Below are 20,560 nucleotides of genomic sequence, written 5' to 3' on the forward strand. Positions count from 1 at the left end.
AAACCTGAAGAGAGGCAGGCAGCATGCAGAAGAGCACCACAAAAGCAGCTGTAAAATAGTTTTAATATCCGCCGGCAGGTCTCCATTGTGTGTGTTACTTCCCTTTGAAGCCATGCCCCTCGATGTCACTCTCTCTGTCTGCCCCCGTAGCCCTGCTGAGAGTTTTGTCACCTGCACTGGTGGATGGGTGTGCGGCTGTTGTGATTCCTTTCTTTGTTTACGGTGGGTGCTGCTGCCACTGCTGCCAGCTCTATGATTGCGCATTCATAACATTCATCCCATTATCCTTCCACCACTTTGTGCGTCCATATTGCAAGACGACGCCCTTTGAGCCGAGGCTCGCTTTTCCGCCTTCGGGCTTTGGGGGGAAATTTGAAACTACTGCAATCAAGTGGCGCCCCCCTGCATGCATGTGGCATAAGGTAGGGCACACAGTTTCTCTGTCACTGAATAAACATTGATTTATTTAAACACACTTTGCACTCGACCCGAGTCGCCTCCAAAGGCGGGTGTTCAGATTTACGGATACGGGGCAAGCGACTGCTGTTGCTGCCTGAATGTCTTGCCCCTCGGGCGAATGTCGTTCAAATCATGGTAAACATTTTGTGGCAGCCTTCTGGCTGCTGCCATTTCCATCAACTTTGCACTTTTCAGATTGTTTGGCTCTTCCCCCCCTCCTCTCTCTCTCTCTCTGTCTTTCTCTGTGGAGCCAGGTGCATTTCTCATTTTCCATTTCCCATTTTCTACTTTCTACTACAGCATCCGTCGGCCAGCCGCAATTTGTAGGCAAATTATTTTGCCAGACAACCCGTAACCTAGTCATTAATTCCCCCAAAATATGGCAAAATTTGGGAACTGCCAATTAGGCTTCAATAGGCAACATTAAACGATGGAAAAGCGACATAAACAAGGCATATATTAAGTAGTTTTTTAAGTGAAAATACAGAGAAAACCTTTAGAAACTTTTCGCGAAAGCATAGTGTAGTTTTTTCTTAAAAACTTATATAAGCTACTCTTTGCGAAAAGTTGCCTAAAAACTTGTTGCCATGACGATCTGCATAAATCCGCACTAACGATTTGCCTCCACGTGAGAGCTCTCGCTGCCAGCCGCGCTAGGAGTAAAGGAGAAGGCATTTGCCACTGCAACAACAGAGAGAGAGAGAGAGAGACAGAGAGGGGGATTGTTGGCCCCTTCAGGTGGAGCTATGTAGATGCTTACACATTTGCTCAAAAATTCAAAATTGAAGCTTTAAGACCACCTGTGGATACCCTTATGCTGGCTCTTGGTTCCTCCGAGGGAGAGCTCATTTAATTAAACCTCAAGCCCCAACAATCGCAGCGAGTGCACTATGTTTGCAGCCTCAACTGGAGGCCTGCCTGCACTTTCGCTGCTCCAGCAATCCACAAAGCGGATTGGCACTCCCCGTAGAGTTTGCCAAACAGAAGCGTGGACGGAACTGGATTGCTTTTCTTATTATGTTATAATTTTTTCATCTTAAATTTCGCATCTTTTGTGCACGTACACAGCCCATGCCGCAGACGAGGCAAATGGAAGCACGTAGCAATACTTACGGAGCAGATGAACTGCCCCGTCCTGCATCGTGTGGTGGCATGCCGAAATCGATACATATATATGTATATCCTACCCTTGGCCTTGACAGGGACGAAGGGACCACATTCTTTGAAGCTTGATTTTACGTTAAAATAAAAGAAAAGCTCACGCGTTGTTTCTGGATGCTTGCCTTTGATCTGCTGCTTATTTTCCCACAATATAATCCAGCGCTAATGAAGCGAAGGGCCCATTGGCGCCTATTTTGGCCATTAAATGGCCAATTATGTTGAACAATTTGTTGATTTTGTGTGGATCGCTCGTTAGACACTTGTTTTGCTTATGCAAATTTCATGTAATTCTCCCATTTTAAGCTGCAGAACTTTACACTTGGCTTGCGCAGCAGATGCAATTCGTTCAGTCATCGATTTCTTCTGGGGATTATTGCTTTTGCACTCCCCTAAATACGACCCGCAATCCCACTTGGCCTAAATCAAATTGTGAGAAGAAACAAGAGACGCAAAGGCGCCCTACACTCAAGTGCCACACGCTCCCACAAATCCAATGATGGATTTGATTGACTCCTCGCCTTGCCACAGCAGCTGCAGGAATGTACAATGAAGCATTTGCGGAAGCTCCTCCTCGAGAGAAGAAGGTAGATACAGAGGGCGGCAAGGCCATGACAAGACTTCATTCTTGATTCATGAGTTTCTACTATTGGAGTTTGCCTTTTGAAAGTGTCTGCAATGTATCTGCAAAGACATTCTTAAAAACCTTGAATATTCGTATTTTTGGCATCCGAATTGCCACTCGACGATTACAAATATTTTCACGCTCTGCAGATAAATAAAATGTAACAAACATTCAGGCTCGTGCCTGGGGATGGGGTCATGGATGCAAATAAATACAGCATGTGCCACATGTGTGTATGTATATATCTGGGGACTGGTTGGGTGTACGTACGAGTATCTGAATCTGTAGCTACCATTTAAATGCAAACAATTTAAGGAGGTTTTCGCTTGCAACGGAAGTCCGTGGGCCCTGGATCGTGTACGCTGTCTGTTTTTCTTGTTAGGCTTCTGGTCGGGTCGTAGCTGCTGTTAGTGTTTTTCCCGCCACCTGTCGCCGGAGGTCCCGGCTCGATGATATTTCAGCCCTGGCTTCATCCACAGCCTCATCCGCGTCCCCAGAAACACACATCCACGCGCACACATGGCGTATGGGTAATCCACATGACGTACGTACGTACGGATATTCGTGTTGCTGCCGATGTTTTTGAACCCCGTTTTTCTGTGTTCTGCCACGCAGCTGCTGCCACAAGTTTGTGCGCCAAGTAAATTAAATTTTAACTGTGAGTTTAGCCCCAAATGGAAACTTTTCGATCCACGATCCGCGGGGGAAGGCAGAGGAAGAGGAAGGGGAAGGCACCTTTTAAGCAATGGCGATGGCGATGGCCTCCTGTCTTACGAGTAGTTTAGTGGGTCTTAATTAAAACGCGAAACTTGCTGGCTTGCCTGCTCCGTGCTTGTGTGTGTGTTTCGCGCGCCTCTTGATGCTTAATTAAAATACTTATACGACATGTTGTACACGATGTACATGCTGCACAAGGGGCGTATTACCAGGGCAGAGTGTGCCGCTTGCGGAGTGTGTCAACAGCTGCTTTATGGCTGTCAGAATGGCGGCATGTCATGAAGTGTCTTCTCGCCCACTGTTTGCTTGGCCTGGCGCTGGCAGGGCTCTCTTTCGTGCCTTTCAGGTGGGGGATTCTTGACAAAAAGTGCGCAATCCACGCTAATTTGCAATCCCCTTGCAACACGGCACCGTTGTCGTTGCCGTTGCCGTTGTCGTTGCCGTTGCCGTTGCCCCACTCTGCGCCGAGGCACTTTGCTTCTCTAAAGTGCCTGAGAAACACGGATTTCTTAGCTAGGATCTAGGATAAGGATTTCTGTCTGGCTCGACGAAAATGTATCTCTGTTCCTCTCAGCTTGTAGCTAAAAACCTTTAGAGTCCCATTGATTCGAAGGACATCAAAATTCGATTACGGATTTGTGGATGCTTATTCTTTTGCTTAATTCCTTTGAGTGTGCTTCCTGCACTGCAGCTATCCATTCGAATCACTTTTTGGCCTGTAATCTTGCCACATCCTCCTTGCATCCTCGTAGCATATGAAAATCCCCTTAGAACGTTGAGACATTTTAATTAAAAGTCGTTTGTCGCACGGAATGAATTATGCTTACATTTTTAAGCCCTACTCCCTGGGGAGGGGCTGTTCGTGCGGTAAATTTGAGTTCCCAAACTCTGTCATAACCGCATTTTTCGTTCATTTAATCGTTTTTGGTATTTTGACTGCGGCTGGCGTTTTATGGCATTTCTTTGTCCGGATTTTGTGGCTTGCGGATGCCGCCACAGCATCCACATTGACAGCGATGACAGGCGGCAGGCGGCAGGCAAGTGACGTAGATCCGTGCCACATGTTCCAGGCTAATGAGCGGATACTTCCTGCCGCCTGCCGCCGGCTGCCTGTCGCCTGTCGTTTGCAGATTAAGTTTTGTTGGCTCTGTCGCTGTCCTGTGGCTTAAATGAGACGCAGCATTTATGATCCTAAGAGCCACATAATCTTTGTATGTGCAATTTTCAGATCAGCTTATGCAATGGGGGGCCAGGCCCCTGGCTTTGGTCACACTAATAGGGAAAATTCCCCTGGGATTTCCCAGAGCTCTCTTCCTCCGCCACGCCCCTGCCGCGGAGGGACAATGTCTTGTTAGCCAAATTGGATTTAACTTGGTTAACTCTGAATATCAGTCTGTGGGCGTGGATGCTGGAGATTTGGCGCTGTCAACAAGAGCTTGCCACAAAAAGTTGAAAAAGGGTTATCAGCACGCAATCAGAACGCGCCCCAGCACCCCAGTACCCCAGCACTGATAGGGCACCCCCTCTCTGTCGGTGCTCCCAATTCTGCTCTTGACGTTTATTATATTGCATTATGCTCGCATTTGTATTGGTATTTATGCGCTTGCTGCTTGTGGCGGCGTTTTTTGCTATGGCCGGGCGACCCTTGAAGAGTGTGTTTGGGGGGGTGTAAGCGTGTGTGTGTGTGGGTGTGTGTGTGTGGGTGCGAGTGGGCTAATTTGAAATGAGGTCGCCTGTCGACTTTCCTTGCGGCTGGCTGCTGCTTGTGCCGCTGACAGTCCCGATGTCGCGCGATTTCAGGATTTATTTTAATGTGTTTTCATTTTTACCCTCAATATGCCAACGTATTGGGAAATGTGTGGGTGTATTGTGTGTATTTATGAATTATTTATCGAGGAACAGACCGCAAAGTTCCCCACTTGATTCTGACAGCTGTCCCGTGACTTGTGGCCGCATTTCCCATTCAAATAGGCCGCCAGAACTTTTCTCAAAAGTCAAAACTATTGTAAAAAAAAAGCAGAGCCTGACACCAGGGAAACTCCTCTGCAGATGGAGAAATTCAATACGGCCATTAAGAAGGCAATAAATGGCGGGAATTTACACGCCAATTTATAAAAAATACCTTAGGCTCCGGTCACAGGAAATAAATCTTTTATTTGCATATACTCGTACTCGTATATATGTATGTACATATGTATATATTTAAATGTGATGCTGGAAAACACAGGCACGAACCATATTTATTCGCTCCAGGAAATAAATGATGACATTATGCTTTGCGGTGGATGTTAAGCCATGGGAAGGAGCGAGATCTGATAGCGCCACGGCGGCCGGATGGCGTTGCTTGGAGTGCAGATGAACGTAGGCAAACAGCGGCACATAAATGTATATCTGGATATATAGATACACAAAAAAAAACAAATAAAAAACAAGAATCCCCAAAAAAGAAATCAAGTTAAAGGCAATGTGTACAATAGGAGGGGAAATGAAGAAGAATGCGAATATTTGGTAGCCCTGTTGGCAGCAGCCGCAAAAGCCCTGCGCTGCGGGTGGCAGCCGTGGCCGTGATGCTTGCCGCTGGCATTTGTGGTGACGTGCCCCTCCTCCGGTGGCGCCACCTCTTCGCTTAAATCCGATTTCAATACTTAAATTCTGATGTACGAACGGAAAGGCCGAAGATAAGTGGAAATCAGTGGTAAGTTGTGCACAACTTTTGCAATTTCATTTTCGAATGAAAGCCAATCGCAATATTTTGACGGCGGAGAGAGAGAGTGAGCAAATTAGAATAAATAATGAAATCAGGGAAAATTTTCTTGTGTCAAAGTGGCGACAAACATTGAATCCTTCAATCGCATTCAGTCCGCGGAAAATGTCTTGCGAAAAAAGCACCAGAAAGGAGGAGCGGAGCTGCCACTGAAAACTTTATCAAAAACTTGCAGACTAATGGAAATCGTGGAAAGGAAGGAAAAAACGAAACAACTGCAGAAGTGAGGAAAAACTCGGAAAGTGCGAGGGAAACTGCAGCGAAAAACAAGAACAAATCGATGTACTTTAGCTTATGGCTCACTGAGGGGCGGCGGAAAAATACTGGAAAATGCTTATAAATTCTAAAAATACTTCAAAGTCCTTTAATTTCATAAATTGATTCAGGACGCACCGGAAAATAATCCGATTTGCTTCAAGCAGAACAAAAGGTCCAGAACGATAGTGGCCCCAAAGTTTAACGCCAGGAAGAAGGATGTAGGCGAGCACACAAATAAGGAGAACACATATCCTTCAAGCGAGAGAGAAAGCTGGAAAATCGCTGGCGACAGAGATGGAGACTGAGAGAGAGAGAGGGAGGGACACACACCACAGAAGTGGGAGGCGAAAAGTCTCGAAAAAACTTGCCGTTTTCTTTTCTTTTTCCTTTTGCCTTGGTCCCCGAACAAGCCTCTGCGGTGGCTGAGTGGAAGCTCAGGCGGCTTAAAAGGATTTCATATTTGATTTTTATTTAATTTTATGCGCTTTCCCGGCTCAGACAGAGACTGGGCCACAGAGACAACCACGAGAGGGCACGAGCATCGGCGGCCAATGAACTCGAATGAAATATGGGAATGTTCTCTGGATTCTCTGAGCAAAATCAATTCAAACGAATCACTCATCGATGATTGAGGGGACTCTGTAATGCATTTAAGGCGAATATTTATGGAATAGGGACTGTTCGAAAAACATCTCTGATAAATTCGAATGAGATTCCATTTCAATATTTTTATTGCAGCTTTAATATATGGAAATTGGTATTTTTTCCAAAATAAACCAATCGAAAATTTTAAGTTGGTTTTTTGCTTCCGCTTGTGTTAATTATGAAAATGCAAAAAACAGAAAGGACATAAAAAAGGGGTGAAAGCATTATTTTTAAATACGAATTCAAATGGTTTCATGCTATTCCGTGTATCCCCATAAATAAATCATTTCTGTAGCCTCTAATTAAATCAAGCATCGTTGGGGAATGAATCAAGGGCCAAAAACACAAGTTAAAGCATCTACAAAAACATGTGAAACCCAAGGAACCAAACGTACTCCTGCTGTTACACGTTTTTCATTCTATTCTTGTCTGCTTTTACGTATTTTCCATGGCTTTTCCGTGGCACTGCCAAATCCATTTCCCCCCGGCTCCCTGGGGGACTTCCTTCAACGCTAAGACGACTTACGGATATGCGCAGCGCAGGAGGAGAATTATATGGCACTGGGACAGGGAAAGCGATACGCTTGTCGACCAGAACTATGGGCTACAGTTACAGGCTCCAGCTCGAGCACCAGCTCCAGCTCCTGCTCCTGCTCTAGCTCCAACTCCAGAGAGAGGCGACTCGGCAAATTATGATAAGCACTTAGGGATAATAGGCCATGGAGCAGCAATCAATGCGGGTCTGAGTCCCCAGTGCCCAGTGCCCAGTCCGCAGTCCACAGTCCCAACTGACGATTAAGCAAATGAAAGTCCAAGCGAATTTGTTTTTACAGAAGATTCTTTGCCAAGTGCATGGTCAGCTTTCCTCTCATTCCTCCCGACTTTATACAGCCATATCTCTTTCTTTGTCTCTCTGTAAAAATTACAAATAAAAACACTTAGAAGCTTGTCGACAAATTCGCTTGCCAAGAAAATTTATGCTGGATAGAAAATTGTACAAAAATAATAGAAAAACAAAAGCAAACTGAATAACGTGCCAAATGGTTGCTGTCTCTTTCTGCACTCTCTCTTACTCTCTTCCTCCTCTCTCTATTTCGTATGCATGGAAATAGTGGAAAAGCAAAACAACAACTTTTGCAAGCCGGAAAACTGCCTTGAAACGTGTCAGAGGCATACTTTATAAATAGAACAACTGGAAACTCCAGTCAAGCCAACATAAATTATGGCAACAGCCAAGAAATGAGTCCCGACAGGACAGCCAGCCTACACACGAATGCCCCCAATCCTTTTCAGCTTCTGGTTTTGGTTTGTTTTCAAACATTTGTATAACAATTTGGCTAGAGTTTATGCAGCAAAAAACAATAGATTTTAAGACATACGAACTTTAGGCGGAACACTGGATCATGGATCACTAACTCTTGACCTTTAAGATGTGATCAAAGAAAAAACAAGCTGCAAGAGGAGCAGAAGTCTGCTATTGGAGGTTCGAAGAGGGGAATGGGAGGGAACACTGTCTTAAAGAACCCTTAAAGGGCCCTACAGCTTCAAATTAAACTGATCCATGGAATGGATCCCAACATTATCGAGCAACAAACAAAATGCAGAAGCCGCTAAGCCTATTTTTTTTTGCCATCTGAGGGAACTGGAAGGGAATACAGTGTGTGAGCCCACAGAACAACAGAGCAACAGAGCAACAGGGCTGCCTGCCGGAAATCAAAACAATTGAAGCCAAGTGGCTCCAAGTGGAAAGCAATGGAGTGGCACTGAGAGTTCAACTCCAAGCGACTCGAGCGACGATGAGTGTGTGACGGAGGATAAACTGCCATTTAGACAGACTGCGAATGGAGCAGCAGAAAGTGGAGGGGCGGACCAAAGGGAATACTTGGACAGGCCTGATCATACATTAATTACCCTGGGGACAGCCACAGCCTCGGGGCGGGATGCGTATTAAACCGAAAATACAGCAATACAGGACCAGGCACAGCAGCATAACGAAGCAATTAAAGAGAAAGTATGCAAATGGCTTGCGAGAGGGGGAGACAGAAAGCAAGAGCGAGAGCGAGAGAGAAAAAAAGGTGAATAAGTGTGGCGCCAAATTGAATGACAAGCCGCTGCCAAAAGGCAGAGATCTGCCAGTATCACGGTGGGCGGGGGGCGGTGGGCGCTGGGCGGAGAAAGGGAAATGCGTGGAAAACGAATGGAATTACGGATGGTAATGAACGTGGTGGGTGTAGAAAGGAGCGGGAGCGGAGAAATGAGACGACAATTCCTCTCAGAAATGCAAGAGCCCATGATGATGCTGATAAAAGTGTGGAGTCAAGTGGAGTGGAGTGGAGTGGATTCCCACCGGAATTATAAAAAACAGGTGTACGAACCAAATAGGAAACTGAGGGAGAGAGAGAGAGAGAGAGAGAGAGAGAAAGGATGTCAATGCACCTGTCTGACCATCCTGGGACCTCCTCTTTGTCACGTTTCAGTTTGTCAAATGAAAAGAAGAGGTGCCCGACAGGCCGACATTGCTGCGGGCATAAAATGAAGACGAAATTAAGAGCAATTCCTGTGCATGCCATGATGAAGACTCCATCAAAAGAAGCTCTCGCTCGTCAAAGACCGATCCAAGAAGGGGTGCGAGGGCGGGATGAGGTGTCTGCGGGGGAAATCCCCAAAGGAAATCATTACGGCTGAGCGAAAGTCTCAGTTATTTGAAGGAATTGCAATAATTTAAATGCTTGAGTTTCCCCCGAAGTTTCCCTGGCATCTGTTGTTTTTCGTATCTGAGCGGACACCCAGACACCCGAGAAAAGTAAATAAATACAAGTTTTTCCTCAAATCAGACATTTTCAATCGTTGAGTTATTGCCAGGAAAAGCTACAACTGCAAAAAACAGAGAGAGAAAGAGAGAGAGAGAGACAAACATAGACAAAACTAGTTGTAAAATAGAATAAATGCTTCGTTAGAAGGGCTTTTGTATGTGGCCTGTGGACATAATATAATATTTTCTTTGACACTCGAGAACCAAACATTTCTTTTGCTCATAAATGAATGCTTTGTCCTGATTTCATTTATTACAGAGGCGGCAACCAAATGACAAACCGCACGAGGAGGAGCACAGGCTCCAATGGGAAGCTCAACGCGGCAAAAGACAGACGAATTTAATGAGAGTCGAATTTCCCTCAGTCCCCATTCTCCCACACACACACACACACACACACACACACACACATACACTAACACTTACACGTACACGTACGAGTATCAGTGTGAGGGTGTGTGTGCAAATTATTATCCCCGGACCAGATTCTCCTCTATATATGTATACAGATATAAATTTGAGTGTTGATTTACATTTTTGATTTATTTTATTTATTTAAGCTTTGTGCCTCGTGTGCGGCGGTCTATGCCACACAGCCGCACAACTACACCACCAAAAACGAAAGCCAAAACGAAAGCCAAAACGAAAGCCAAAGCCTCTGAGCCAGCAGAAATATGGCTGGCCATAATTTTCATGCTCTCATTCGTAGTCGTAGATTTTCTTTATTTGGTCTCGTTTGCTGGCTATTTTCTTTTGTCGGCCCTTGAGAATTTATCGCAGATTTGTTCTTTATGTAAGCGTTTTGTGTGCCCGTCTTTGTTTCGTACCTCCGATGTGGTGCATATGGACACTAAACTAAACAAAGAGATATGCTATGTACGTATCGAATTTCAAACGGAATTAGCCTTGGCAGATCAGTGAGTTGTGGGCAGACAAGCTCTTATGCAGGTCTAACTACTGATTAAAGACACAAACAAACTAGAAGCTACCTACAATTTGAAATTCCAATGGAAACAATGAAATTTCTGCTCAATTATAAATGTACATGTACGTAGAAGATTTCATTTGTTGCTGGGTAATTATATGCATTATTCAGAGCTATTCATGAGCAGGCCTAACTCTCATCGTAAAAGCCTACTCAATAATTGGCCAATAAACGCTTAATTCAGCCTCAGATGCGGCACATAAACAGGTCATTACGGGTTCACTTCCAAGTCCAGGTCCATTTCGAGGCCTCCTTCATGTCTGTTTACTGGCATTAAAATTTTGTGCTAACGGTCAGCGGCTTGTAATTATTTTCTGCAGCCTGCGGGCAATGGGATTTATTGTTTCTTTTAGAGCCTCGCCCTGGCACGGACTACCTCCGAGTCCTGTCTGTGTTCCGGGCTTATGCAGATGCGGATGAGCATTAATTGGTGTTCTAGTCCATGCCAAAGAATATAAACAAACAGCAGGGATGCGGAGGATACAGAGATGCAGAGGAGGACAAATTATCTTATTTTGTTGAGGCTAGCGAGCATTCACTCTAGCAGTTTATCCAGTGAACCAAGCTCTGAGCTCTGAGCTCTGAGTTCTATGTGTATTTTTCATAATTATGTGTGCGTATTACTCATGAACAGCCACCTCCGCACACACACCGCACCACCCCCTGTGCAAACAAGGACACTGAATGATGCAGAGAGTGAATTCCGGGTCCTGGACTCTAACTAGGCAAACATTTGCGTATATTACGGCTAATTGAATTGACTTGACTTGGACAGGGAATGCCCTGAGTGGCCATGTGTATCCATTTGTCCATCTGTCCATCTGCTTCCTTCGATTTCACCACAAAGGAAACAATATCCAGAATTATTATGAATACCATTCGTAACACAATTACTCTAGTTTCCATTCATTCATTCCATTACATTACATGCAGACATATGAGTGCTGCACCTGCTGGTTAACACTCAATTGGTAAGGAATGAAATGAATGTACCTTTAATCGTTTCTTAAATTTTGTTAATTTAAGACTGCCTCGCCTTGCCCTGGACCCTGCCACACCCAGATGGCGACCGAGCAAGACGTCATTTCCGATTGTCCCTCAGGTTTGGTGGCACGTTTGTCGGCATGAAATTCCAGCCTCCCTTTGGGAGGCATGCCTGGCACGCTTTAGATTCACTTAATTATAGATGGGACACGCACGGACCCATTCCACCACACGTCCCCACGCTGACCACAGGGCCGCCCCACCGGCGCTCTCCCCGCCACCTCTTGTCCACAGCTGTGGGCATAGTTATGCGGCTTTAAGGGCCGAGCAGAACTCAGAATATGGAGTATGCTTCTGTCTGTGGCTGTGGCTGTGCCTGTGTCTGACGCCTGCTCCTGTGGACAGCCATAGGGCAACAATTACCACGAACAGAATGCATGTAAATGACTGTGGAAATGTTTTCAAAGAGCATCATCTCAAGAGTCTGCCAAGTGCGTGTGGCATTGTGTGTTGTGTGCCTTTTCTGTGCACCTTTGGGCCCTGCTCGTTGTGGATCTCCTGAAACTCCCACAGCCATTCTGTGCTCTGGAAAAATATGCAACATTTTGCACCGGACAGTGTTTTGTGGATGTGTGAAATTACATTTCATATAAAAACATTCTGTGATTCGCATCAACCCTTTTTTGGTTGCCTTGTTTAACTACAAATAAATCCATTTGGGTTGAAACTTTTGAAAAGAGGTGTGTCGAAATGTTCATGTTCTTCAATGGATACGAACTGAAAACTAAATGAAATTGACTTGGAAAAAGTGGATTGGCACTTCATTTTTCCATCAACACACACACACAGACACTGTACGAATACTACGATTTCCCAAAATCAAGGAAAATGCAATCAGAGCTCACACCTTTTGCTTTCACCTTTCAAACTTTCGCCCCGCGGCAGGAGTTTGGAAGAATAAACAATTTAAAAATAAATAACAATCTTTCGCGAGTCGAGGCGAACAATACCCTAAAAACCATTTAAATGTGTGGATCGTTTGGGATGGAAGGATCGAAAAGGATAGATGCCCGCTTCAAGGATTTAACTGGTCATTTCAGTTTTTACTTACACTAGCAAATAGGTACGCGGATTAGGAGTGGACTCAACTCCACCTGCTGCACTTACCATTCACATCACACGCTCCCGCTTTTCGCTGTTGTAGGTGGGCGGGCGGGGGCGCTCGCGGGGCACTCTCTAGTTAACCGAAGCCGCACCGACAGGCTGCCAAAAGTTCACCAGAAATTTTCCGCCACTCCACTTCCAGGGCAAAAAAAAGGGAGAATATGAAACGGGTGCGGCTTTGCCTAACTAAATTTTGTTGTCAAAACTTCAATTGTTCTGGGCACAACATTTTGACAGCAGGACAAGGAAGGATGTAAGGCAGGCAGGCAAGGCAGGAAGCAAGGACGGATGGGGGCCTGGGCAGTGGATTTCTGGCCGGGAAAACTTTTGCGGAAAAGGCCAACGTGTGAGGAAACTGAATCGGCGAGCACTCTTAACTCTCACGGCGAACTTTGCGACACTTAACAACACTTGAGCGAAACTTTCTCGTATGTACTTCCCCGCTGAACTCGTCCTGGCCCATACGCACTTCGTTACACGATTAACAATCCTTTAGGGACATCTGAGCTGATAATCTCATCAAGGAATCATCCTTCTCACAGGTCGCTTTGGCACAAATCGTATTTCTCCATGAACGTTCCCTCAGATTCGTTGTTTTTCGTTTAAGTTCTCCGTTCGAATGGGGATGCCACTGCTGCTGCTGCAACCGCTTCTTCGTAGGAATCACCGCAAACTGTGTGAGCATACCCGAGTCCCCAGACAACCGACTGTCGTCCTTGCGTCCAGCATCCTACCAGAAAATCGCCGCTTTTTATGAATGGCGCGATGTTTTGCGGAACGCCTCGGCAGTGGAACACTCTCCGCGTCTGCGCAGTGTCTGTATGCAAGATTTATTACAGTTTTCGATGGGGGGGGGACTTCCCGGGGCCAAAAAACATCGAACACGTGGTGGGACCCCCAACAAGTGTGATCAGAGTGATACGAGTGATAACACCGCAAAGCAAATTCCACTATTTGTTCCCTGTCTTGGTGTCTGAGGTCAGTGTCTGTGGGGAAGTGGCTCTAATCAGGGGACTATAATGGGGGTCCTATACTATACTTCTAATTAAATCAATGTCTTTTCACTGTTATCAGCGCGGAGAGCTACTGTACGCATGGCAACCGTATCTTCTTATCAGTCATGGGCTGTTTATTCAATTAGCAACAATTTGTCCACTCCACTGACACTCTCTCGGCGGTGGAAATTAATTAGATAGGCCCCACAATAGGAGTAATATTATAAACCACATGGCATCCGCGGCATGCAGCGGTTTCCTGGTGCATTCAAAGGTGTGTGGCGATGCAGGCCGCCGATTGCCTCCCCTTGGGTGCCGCATGACTAAGCAATCTGACCAACGACTGGAAAAGCCACAGGAGCGGGTACCGAAAACCGCCAATCAAATCGATATCAGAATTCACCCCACTAGTGTGTATCTTAAAGACTTAAGATGGGGCACCCCGGAGGCCGTATCTCCTCCTTATTTGCATGCCAATCACTGGAAGCATATTGGCCGACCGGACCATTTGGGCCCATTCTTTGCTCTCTGCTATTTGCTGCTATTTTCCAGAAACACTTTAAACTCTTTTGCTTTCTTTTGGCCAGCCAGAGCCGGAGCCGGAGCTGTAGCTGGAGCCGGAGCCAGAGGACCCTTCCAAAAGGAAAGGGAGGGGCCGTAATGTAATGCAAATGTATGCATGCAGACCCCACAGCGGATGCGGAAGTTTGGGATGCTGCTGCCACACCATGCAAATGGCGCAACAGGGCGTGGCCCGCCAAATTATTATAGCAATAAAACGAGGGACCAACAACAGCAAAGCGGAAGTCGAGCGGAGTTCATTTAAAGGGGAACTATTTTGAGAGCCATGCCATGCCAAGTTCCTTAAAATATAATTAAGTTTTAGTGCATGTTTCATTGGGAAAACCGAGAATTCCTGCGAACTCAAGCCACCACAATCGAATTGAATAGACCTAGCAAAACATACCAATGCTTTTCCCCAACTAAAAAAAGGCCAATTCCTACGAACACTTTCGATCTTTCTGCTTAACCTTCGACATATCCGGGAATCTATTTCAGGCGTCAAGGGCGTCAAACACAAGGAACACACGCCCTCACCTCAAACGGAAATTAAAACCTGAGATAATCGGAGGAGTCCACAACAAAAATCAGCTGACGACTCGGCCATTCGAAGGCGCCCTCCAATCTCTTGGATACCAGTTTTTGCGTGGATAAACTTTGGACTGTGTGGATTTGTAGCGAGATAGTGTATATCGAGTATGGAGACGCTTGATAAAGATACATATGTGTGCATACAGGGTGCGGAAACGGTGGAGATTTCCATTCGATTTCCATTCCATATATAAAGACGCTTGTCGGGTGGTGGGCCCTCAGTTGCGAATTTCCATTTGATTGTATCAATATGACGGCCCGGGCAATCTTTCCGACATTCTACGACAAGGAAACGAAGATATGGAGCGGAGCGCCCAGGTCCGCGCTGTACGACTACAACTGCTCCATTGGCCAGGTGGCACACAACACCCTGAAGTGCTGGCCCACAAACGTCCTTCAGGTAAGGGATACAGCGATTCTCCATGGACTCGTGGGAGGACTGGGTTTGATGAGATCCCTATATAAGAGTAGATCACCGCCGACGACGACACAGTCCTCACCAACGCCGATGTGCTCTCCCTGGCCACCCGCATCGCCCTCTACTTCAAGGCCGAGGGCCTGACCCACGAGGATAGGGTCGGGATCATCGGCAAGGGCAGCACCTACGTCATGCCCGTGGCCACCGCCTGCTTCTTCAACACGACACCCTTCCATGCCGTCAACAGCAGCAGGGAGCCGCAGGTTGTCGCCAGACTCTACTCCGTCACGAAGCCCAAGATCATGTTCTGCGACGCCGAAGACTACGAGACCATTAAGGAAATCACCAAGGAGTGGACGCCAAAGATCATCACCCTGACGGGTCGCGTGGAGGGTGTGCCCAGTGTGGAGGATCTGATAAAGCCCCATCCCTCCGAGGCAGTCTACAGGTGAGTGGCGTACCTATTCGTTCACCCTTAAAGAACTCTTCTGGATGGCTGTCTTTCGGTTCATTGATAGACCCACGCCCCTGGCTGTTGGCGGCGATCAAACGGCGGCGGTGCTGTGCTCCTCAGGCACCGCAGGCCTCCCCAAGGCAGTGGCGCTCTCCCATCGTCACCTCTGCAGCACCAACTCGTGAGATTCCTTACCTTTCCATATGGAAACCCCCACCTAATCCCCAATCCCTGTGCATCTACAGTTTCTGCTTCAGCGTGGACGTGGTGTACACCAGCGCCGCCATTGATTGGATGACTGGATTCACGATCATGGTAATAAGTCTCACCTGCGGATTCACCCGCATCGTTTCGAGCAAACCTTTCAGCGCCGAGCATGCCGTGGCTTTCGTGCACAAGTACAAGGTCACCGGCCTCGCCATGGCGCCCTGGCAGGCCTACGAGCTGTACTCCAGTCCCCTGGCCAAGACGGAGACTCTGCAGAGCCTGAGATTCTCCTTGGTGATCGGCGGCTGGGTATCGCTGGCCGTGCTGCGCAAATGCCAGGCCCTGTTGCCCAAGTGCTACGTCATGTTCTCCTACGGCACCACCGAGACGGGCATCGTGACGATAAACATCGACCAGAGTCTGGAGAACTCCGTGGGCCGCGTGGCGCCTGGCATGCGGGTCAAGATCCTCGACGAGAACCGCCAGCAGCTGGGTACCAACGGGGTGGGAGAGGTGCTCATTGACATCGGACTCAGGTGGACGGGGTACGTGGACAACGCGGAGGACACAGCCGCCACCCTGCAGGACGGTTGGATCAATCTCGGGGACCTGGGCTACTTCGACGAGGACAACAACCTGTATCTGGTGGACCGCAAGAAGGACCTGCTGAAGTACAAGTCCAAGCACTACTGGCCCAACGAGATCGAGCACGTAATCGCCGAGCTGCCGGAGATCGATGACGTATGTGTGGTGGGCGTGCGGGACGAGCGCTACGGCGATGCGGCCGGAGCTTTGGTCATCCGGAAGAAGGGCGTCGAGATCGCGGCCCAGAAGATCATCGATCATGTGGCCCAGCGGGTGGTCGTAGACTACAAACAGCTGAATGCCGGCGTTGTCTTCGTCGACCACATCCCGACGAACATCAATGGCAAGGTCATGAGGAGTGCGGCCCGCGATATCTTCGATGAGCGCTCCAAATGATGGCATCCGTGTTCAACAATAGGGAAGGGAATATTACATACTTTTAGCATACAAATTATTAAAAGAAACACAGCCTTTTTGTTCAAATGAATAAAACCTAAATCGTCTTAAGTCCAGAACTTTCGAAATAAATTAATTTGATATCTTCCGGAAGACCATTGGTCAGATTATCTCGCAATTGTTTTCGGTACATCGATGTCCGAGGTTCAAGGTCCAAAGCATGATTCATATGCAAACTACTCAATCGCTTATCTGAAAGATACCTTCAATAGGCTATCTACCGCAGATAGCCAGCTTTATTCGGAAGTTCAGGGGGAAGCATAGATTTTTGAATTTGGAATTTCATTCGGTGGGGGCCTTCGAGAATGATTGTTCCGTGAGGAACTTTCTGAATCCGACCACGACCTGCCTGGTGACTTCCTCCAGCAGCTCCTGCAACAGTTCTCTCTCCGTGTTGGTGAACTCCTGATCCACTACCTCCGCTCTTACCAAATGCAAGCCCTCCTCCTCGGTCGCAGTCTCGCCGGAAGAGTCCAGGGAAACCTTTTCGGCGCGGCGGCAATCCAGGGAGTCGGACACAATGATCCTGTGGTTCCGCTCCAGCAGATAGCGCAACGCCAGGTCGTCGCCAATGACGGTATTGTCCTCGGCACTGACCAAGTACCGGCCCACGATCCCAATTTGAGCGGCTGCAATACGACTGGGTCTGATTGGGTTTCAGTTGGTGTGGCATGCAACAGTTACCTGTGTCGAAGATGTTCTTCATCACGGGTCTAGTGAAGCTTCCCAGAATCGTTTTCTTCCCGGTGGGACACAATATTTTTGCAAAGTAGGTGCCATTTGTTAGACTAGACATTTTCAAAGGTTTTATCAAGTTCTCGGTTTGCTTCCCCCAAAATAAAATGAGTTGTAGGTCCTGCTGTAGACTATTCTGGTGTGATCCGAATAGCCAACTTATTTCTATTGTGTTTTTATATTTATGTACCCATTGTTTGGGTACTTACATTCCTTCCCCATTCCTTCGTATATTCGTTGGCTATCATTCGACAATGTTCTGATGCCGTTTCCCGGTCACGTTACCACCTTTTGCCGTGGGAAATCCAGCTGAAAATGTAAATATCTGCCATCACAAATGCAATAATTTAACTTCCGGTTAATAGTGGCGTTTTGTGTTTCCGTTTCTGTTCATCGCCATCGCCGGAATTTCCGGCGCCTGCCGCATGCCGCATGCCGCACACTGCTGCAATCTGTTCTCTGGCAGTTTCGTCTGGCTCTTATTGGGGAGGGGGCGTACGGGTTATGCAAAGAGTTGACCGTCCGTCCGGGCCACTCGACACAAAATTGCCGAACCGGAACCGGAGTAGTCGTGGCTTTCGCTTTGGCTTTGGCTTTGGCTGTGGATGCGGCGGAGAGCCTCATCTAAGCCAAGCAAATTCAATGTTTCGTGTCCTGTTTTGTTTGCCTTTTCATGGAGTGAGCAGCGCAGAGGACGGAGAAGGAGGAGACGGAGCAGGAGGTCCTCTCCCTTTTGCTGTTCTGGCTGGCGCACACACATGGCAGCTCTTACGCCATTCCGCATATTCCGGGACACCCTTCATGGCATTCTTAAGCGGCCATCGTCGGCATCGTAAATTATTCAAATTTTGAGTCGTAAATAAACGCGCATAAACATAAGAACAATCCTTGGTGCTCGGCCTGCTTCTGCCACTTCTGCCACGCCCACGGGCATCTTTTCAGATTTCCAAATGGCTTCTCACCCTCCTCCTGCCGTACCACTCCCCCTTGCGGCCTTGTGGCAAATTGTTGAGAGTGCTGGAGCGCAGTTGCAACTATGCTTCTGGCATTTTCCTGCCCTTTTGGGCGCTTAAAATTGATGCTTTCTAAAGGGTTTGTGTGTTCGCTTTTAAATTGAGATTTAAGCCATTGTGATTGACCGTGTGTGGCACGCGTGTGTGCTCCCTTCAGCTTCTTGCACCTGCCACTGACACGCTGCTAATGTGTTCACGACTGTTGACTCGAAGCGATTGACGACTTTGATTGATTGATGGACGTGCGGCGCAAAAGTTTACCGGGATACAGTATTTGATTGAGCTCAAAACCAATGTCTTATCTTTGGCTAGCAAACATTCCATTAAAATACCGACCAACCACAAGAACTACTTGAAAATCGCTCTAATTTTGCGATTAAATCGCTTTGAACGGCTTTTTGGAATCATCGAAAATACGAATTTGGAATTTAGAATCTGGAATCTCTGCTTTCTGTTTTGTGCTCAATATTTGGGCTCTGGACTAGTATGATGGGTTTAATCACTCATTCAGTTTCTAATTATCCCATCGTCACTGGCTCCACCCTGCCCCTCTGCGCCGCTCTGCAGACGATGTTTACAGGCAATTACCGTTTTAGTGTTTCGCTGTCAGCTCGAATGCCGTTCGCCATTGTTTATTGCAAGCTCTCTCTCTCTCTCTCTCTCTCTCTCTCTCTCTCTGCTGTGTGCTCGCGGTGAAGGGCAGGGCAGCGCACTTCGGCTGTTTGCGGTTCGCTTCACACACACACACACACATGCTAAGGGTGGGGGGATAGGGTGGCTGTTGGGTTGGGGATTCTTAATTGCATGGCTGCCAGCAATGTATCATCGCAGGAGCAATTTCTGTTGGAGTTGGAGCTCGAGTCGGAGTGGCAGATGCAGGTAAAAATGCTCGCTAATGCTGCGAATGTTTACTGCTGGCTGATGGTCACTGAAATTAGCCAGCAGTACAGGAGGACCCCCTCGATTGTAGCCACCAAAGTTGAGGATTGTCTAAAGGAGGAGGATACCCTATTCTGGACGCAGAACGCATCTTTAATTTAGTTAATCTATGGACTGGGACACCAGATTTGATTAGTCAATTAAAATTCAAAGATATTAAATTAGTTGAAAGGATTCTCGAATTAATAACCTCCTCAGACACCAACAGGAGTCTGATTCTGAGTCTGAGAACAAGGCAATTGGAGTCCTTTAGCGGGAATGAATTATTCATTACCAGTCGTCGCTGGTCGATGATTAAATCAAATCACTTCAACCCGTTGGCAGGCCTGCGACTCCGCCAGCCGGGATCAAGTCAAGGTCGTTGTCGTTGTCGTTGTCGTTGTTATCGGGGCGCTGTGCAAATGATGCCCACGGGCCGAATTACTGTCTGTGCGGGTGGGTGGTTGGGCGGGTTGAAAGTCTTGCCGGGGGCAAGGGGACGTCAATTTACGCTCCATATTTGCAGTTCGTTGGATTGACAGGAAACAAACGAACCTTCAACTGAGTGGAACAAAATCAAGGAGAAAAGGTCCAAAAAGGTCAAAGGTGGCCCAATCGAAAAACAACGAAATAAATAAGCGCGGAGATCAGACAGGAAGGAAATTACAGTAGAATACCCAATATCCAATACGGAGTACCCACTCCCCACTCCCCACTCCCCATTCCCCAGCGATGTGTGACCATGACCATGACTCGCTGTCGCAGAAGTATCTTTGAAATGCGTATCTTTGCTAGCCTTCTGCAGCAGAATGGTATCCTTGGGCCTGAAATTGAATTGGCATTTCCATCTGCAACTGCATCTGCAATGCAAAGAGCAATCAAGAGCATTCTTCTCTGCTCCTTGCCGGCTTGATTTGAATTTCCATTTTGCATGCTGGTGCATTGCCCATTTGCTTTTAATAAAAATCCATTAAAAGTCAACAAAACAGGAGCAGCTACGTGCAGGAGCAGCATGTGCGCCAGAAGTAATAAAAAAGGGCCCAAGCAGTGGCGAGC

At 47.1% G+C, this 20,560-nt stretch overlaps 3 protein-coding genes across 3 annotated transcripts in view; 1 reads left to right on the forward strand and 2 right to left on the reverse strand.

The window, feature by feature from the left end:
• Window positions 1-13,289, reverse strand: part of LOC6601276 (5-hydroxytryptamine receptor 1A) — a 36,476-nt gene extending 23,187 nt beyond the window's left edge. The window contains exon 1 of the mRNA XM_026986547.1: window positions 12,575-13,289. The gene's annotated coding sequence lies outside the window, so the exon portion shown is untranslated. The remainder of the gene's footprint in view (window positions 1-12,574) is intronic.
• Window positions 13,290-14,968: 1,679 nt separating this feature from the next.
• LOC6601280 (luciferin 4-monooxygenase) lies at window positions 14,969-16,894 on the forward strand. The gene is made up of 4 exons (XM_026986159.1): window positions 14,969-15,118; window positions 15,190-15,584; window positions 15,655-15,771; window positions 15,836-16,894. The coding sequence occupies exons 1-4, from the start codon at window positions 14,969-14,971 to the stop codon at window positions 16,776-16,778; spliced, it is 1,605 nt and encodes a 534-aa protein (XP_026841960.1). The 3' UTR covers window positions 16,779-16,894.
• A 132-nt stretch (window positions 16,895-17,026) lies between these two features.
• On the reverse strand, window positions 17,027-17,661 carry LOC6601281. Its single transcript, XM_002026317.2, has 2 exons — window positions 17,523-17,661; window positions 17,027-17,467 (listed from the first exon to the last, which is right to left on the reverse strand). The coding sequence occupies exons 1-2, from the start codon at window positions 17,632-17,634 to the stop codon at window positions 17,121-17,123; spliced, it is 459 nt and encodes a 152-aa protein (XP_002026353.1). The 5' UTR covers window positions 17,635-17,661; the 3' UTR covers window positions 17,027-17,120.
• Window positions 17,662-20,560: the final 2,899 nt, after the last annotated feature.

Source organism: Drosophila persimilis, unplaced genomic scaffold, assembly GCF_003286085.1.
Source record: "Drosophila persimilis strain 14011-0111.01,24,50 unplaced genomic scaffold, DperRS2 tig00000002-arrow-pilon, whole genome shotgun sequence".
In the NCBI taxonomy this organism is placed as follows: Eukaryota; Metazoa; Arthropoda; class Insecta; order Diptera; family Drosophilidae; genus Drosophila; species Drosophila persimilis.

What these genes read in the sequence shown, in the direction of transcription:
- LOC6601280 (XM_026986159.1), top strand. Translation starts at nt 14,969, where the DNA reads ATGACGGCCCGGGCAATCTTTCCGACATTCTACGACAAGGAAACGAAG. An exon ending in GGCCCACAAACGTCCTTCAG is followed by an intron (nt 15,119 to 15,189) that starts GTAAGGGATACA and finishes ATATAAGAGTAG; the next exon opens with ATCACCGCCGACGACGACAC. An exon ending in CACCTCTGCAGCACCAACTC is followed by an intron (nt 15,772 to 15,835) that starts GTGAGATTCCTT and finishes GTGCATCTACAG; the next exon opens with TTTCTGCTTCAGCGTGGACG.
- LOC6601281 (XM_002026317.2), bottom strand. Translation starts at nt 17,634, where the DNA reads ATGTCTAGTCTAACAAATGGCACCTACTTTGCAAAAATATTGTGTCCC. An exon ending in GAAGAACATCTTCGACACAG is followed by an intron (nt 17,468 to 17,522) that starts GTAACTGTTGCA and finishes GTCGTATTGCAG; the next exon opens with CCGCTCAAATTGGGATCGTG.